This window comes from Vollenhovia emeryi, unplaced genomic scaffold (genome assembly GCF_000949405.1).
Source record: "Vollenhovia emeryi isolate VEMERY1.0 unplaced genomic scaffold, V.emery_V1.0 DF943248.1, whole genome shotgun sequence".
NCBI classification, from domain to species: Eukaryota; Metazoa; Arthropoda; class Insecta; order Hymenoptera; family Formicidae; genus Vollenhovia; species Vollenhovia emeryi.
Window position 1 is genome coordinate 1 of NW_011963118.1, and position 3,147 is coordinate 3,147.

A 3,147-nucleotide genomic window follows, 5' to 3' on the forward strand; every position below is an offset into this window, starting at 1 on the left:
CCCTGTATAAAAATATAATTAAAGGTAGTTATTCGAGCAATTGAGCTCTTATAATGCAGGTTCTTGCTAAAGCGCACGCACATCTCCTGATAAGGATTTAAACTTTCTATTTGGTAGGCCTTCTAAAGATGATATGTATGGATCCGACGACGCAAGTAGTACGTGAAGTAGATCAGTATTAGCTGCCACTCTAGAAAATTTTCTGGTATTGTGTTCTCTGATATTTTTAAAGTCTTTATTGCGCGACTCCTGTGCCTCTTCAGACAATTGTCCAATGGGTAGTGGTGCATCCCTTATTACCATAGCTCCGTGAATAAGAACTTTGTGTACGGAAGGTGGCATAGGATACCATCCGTATTTATCAACACATAGTCTTGCGGTGTCAATTGCATATTTTTTAAATGCGTCAGAGTTAATCGCAAATCCACTGGACATTGTTTGCAGAATTATTCCGCAACGAGTAATCAATACCGGATCAATACCTGTAATGTCAGATGATATTGCGGCATCTTGAAAAAATCTGCGGGCCGTATTTCCGTCGTTGGTAGTTCCACTACCTCCTGCTTTAGGGATGTCAATAAGGAGTCCTAATTGCGATTTAAATTTTTGCTGTATACATTTTTCAGTCTCTGCCAAACTAACTTTTTCCGTTTCTGCTCGTGCCTGCCATTTCTGAAATTTTAAACGGTATGATACGTGTAAAAAATATTCAAAAAATCGTATCCATGAATGTAGTGTGGACAATCCAAATCGAAGGGTAGAGGTATTAACCGCTCTTTTTAAAGCCTTATCTATATCGTTCATCATTTTCGGAGTTGAGCCACATATATAACATGTTTGTGATGATGTTGAGGTAATAGCATTGCAAACTTTGCCGTCGATCATGGTTAAAACCATTTTATGAGAGATACTGACATTTCCGATTGCACATTTTACTTCTGAAGGAAGAAGGTTATCAATTTGCGACTGTATGTGCGCGATCTCTTTTGTAGAAATGTCAGTCGATTCTTTGATGAATCTAAACCTGACAGGCCGGCAAAATCTCGTTGACGATGGCCGCGAATTTTTCCAAACAACAATATTTTTGAATTGGGGATCCGAGGTTTCAACATGCAATTCTAATGGTACTAATGACGTTAGAAAAAGGTCGCTATCACTAAAATGTTCGATGTCTTTATTATTAAGTTTCTGTTTGTATTGGGATTGACCTGAACTTCCATCAAAACCCCATTTCGAAATTAAAACAAAATTTCGTAAAGCATTTGGAAGCGTATTAAGGACAGGTTCACTAATAGTTATTATACGACTTGCTGTATGATCGAGCAAAGCTTGTAATGCCACTTCTGCACCCTGATCATCAATTTTTATAAATATCTCAGGGGGTTAGCACTTGGCTTTTGCATTAATTATATGTCTGTAAGGCGGATATAAATTAACACCTCTTTTCTTTGCATCAAGTCTGATTTTCATGTAGTCGTCCTTCGTTAATTTCCGGCCTATGATCATGGCTAGCGCTTCATCGGCTGTATAAGAAGTAATAACATTACGTGCGACTAAATTCTGATCGGTTTGAGATTGCACTGTATACAATTGTTTCACAATATTTGCATTTACGTGATTTCCTTCAGATCGTAATTTCATCTGTGTCGCATACATTAATTCTATCGTAGGCGTAGATTTTCTTAATTCGTTCGTTTTTCTACGTTTTGAGCGATTGGATGAACACGTAAAATTTTTAACAGGACGACCGAAGTTTGATGCTCCACCACTTACATCATTGTGTGCTGATGTACCTGCAGAAATTTGAAATCTAACTTTTTCTTCAAGCCATTTTGAGTTTTCTTTCAAAAACTTTTCAGTATTTCGACAAACCTTTTCATATTTTGAAAATACTTTAATGCAAAAAAGTGTCATCTCTCTTTTTACAGATTTTATCATCTCTTCCTTATTCTCGATACCCAATTTATGGATAATATAGTTTTGTAAATGTTTTTGCAGGCGAACATATAACACAATGTGGAATCGGTGCAGAATCATTACGTCATGAAAATGCCAGTCCTGATCCACTCAGCGCATCAGATAGTGTTATGAACACCTCGTGTATGGAAACACCCAAAAGTCACATTCAAAGGTAAGAATTGCAACATGGTGTCAGTAATATTGAAAATAATATTGGATTATGGACGACAGATAGTAATGTCTTTTTATGTTTTTGTAGAAAATCATGGGTGGATAAAAAGAAAATTTCTGAAACGCCACAAAGCACATCTGATGCGTTACACAAATGTTATAACACTTTTCCAAGAAGGTATATTTATAATTTCTAAAATGTAGTCAATTCTTTATTATGTTGCACTAAATATCTATTAAATATCTATTAAAAATTTTTTAGAACTACTAACTATTCATATTTTTTTACAGATCACAAAGGGTAAAATATTTGCATAGTTCTCGCAGTATTGTGAAGTCGATTTATACGCAAATGGAGAAACAACATGTTAAAGCTCTTCTACTAAAAAATCGGAAAATTCCATCAAAAAAAGTACTGGATGAATATCAGAGTGAGGAGGACACTTCTTCATGCATTCGTAAACAACGGTACGTTTATTGACTTTTCATGTATATTCTAGTACAAAAATGTCTAGCAATTGTCAAAATTTTTTAATTTTTCGTGAATACAGAACATAATTAACTAGTTTTTGTTTTCTTTATTATTCTTCGGTATTATTAAAAAATATTAATGCTTATACATAAAATACACATTTAGAACAGATACATTGTCAGTGCATGTTTAAGTGTTTTTTAAAAAACATTACGTTCTTTCAGATTTATGATGGAGAATTGTAATAATATTACCGATAACACCCATAAATCAAGACAAAATGAGGATCTTAACATATCAGTGAAGTTGCTGAACGTTGAATTGGAACATCATCGATCTCTCAATAAATTTCATCTACAATGCAGATACAATAATTTGAATGAAAAAATAGAGATTGAAAATGTGTAATTGTGAATTATTATTATCTTCACTATCCTCCTTTGCGATTATCCTTTATCATCCTTCATATACAGGGTGATTCAGAACAACCACTTGTCCTTAAAATGTCGTATTCTAAACTTAATTCTGAAATGATTTGTCCTCCT

General features: G+C 34.3%; 1 protein-coding gene across 1 annotated transcript; it reads left to right on the forward strand.

Annotated features, from left to right (window-relative positions):
* Positions 1–1,984: 1,984 nt before the first annotated feature.
* LOC105566363 lies at positions 1,985–3,031 on the forward strand. Its single transcript, XM_012020294.1, has 4 exons — positions 1,985–2,131; positions 2,219–2,308; positions 2,422–2,598; positions 2,827–3,031. The coding sequence occupies exons 1-4, from the start codon at positions 2,088–2,090 to the stop codon at positions 3,008–3,010; spliced, it is 495 nt and encodes a 164-aa protein (XP_011875684.1). The 5' UTR covers positions 1,985–2,087; the 3' UTR covers positions 3,011–3,031.
* Positions 3,032–3,147: the final 116 nt, after the last annotated feature.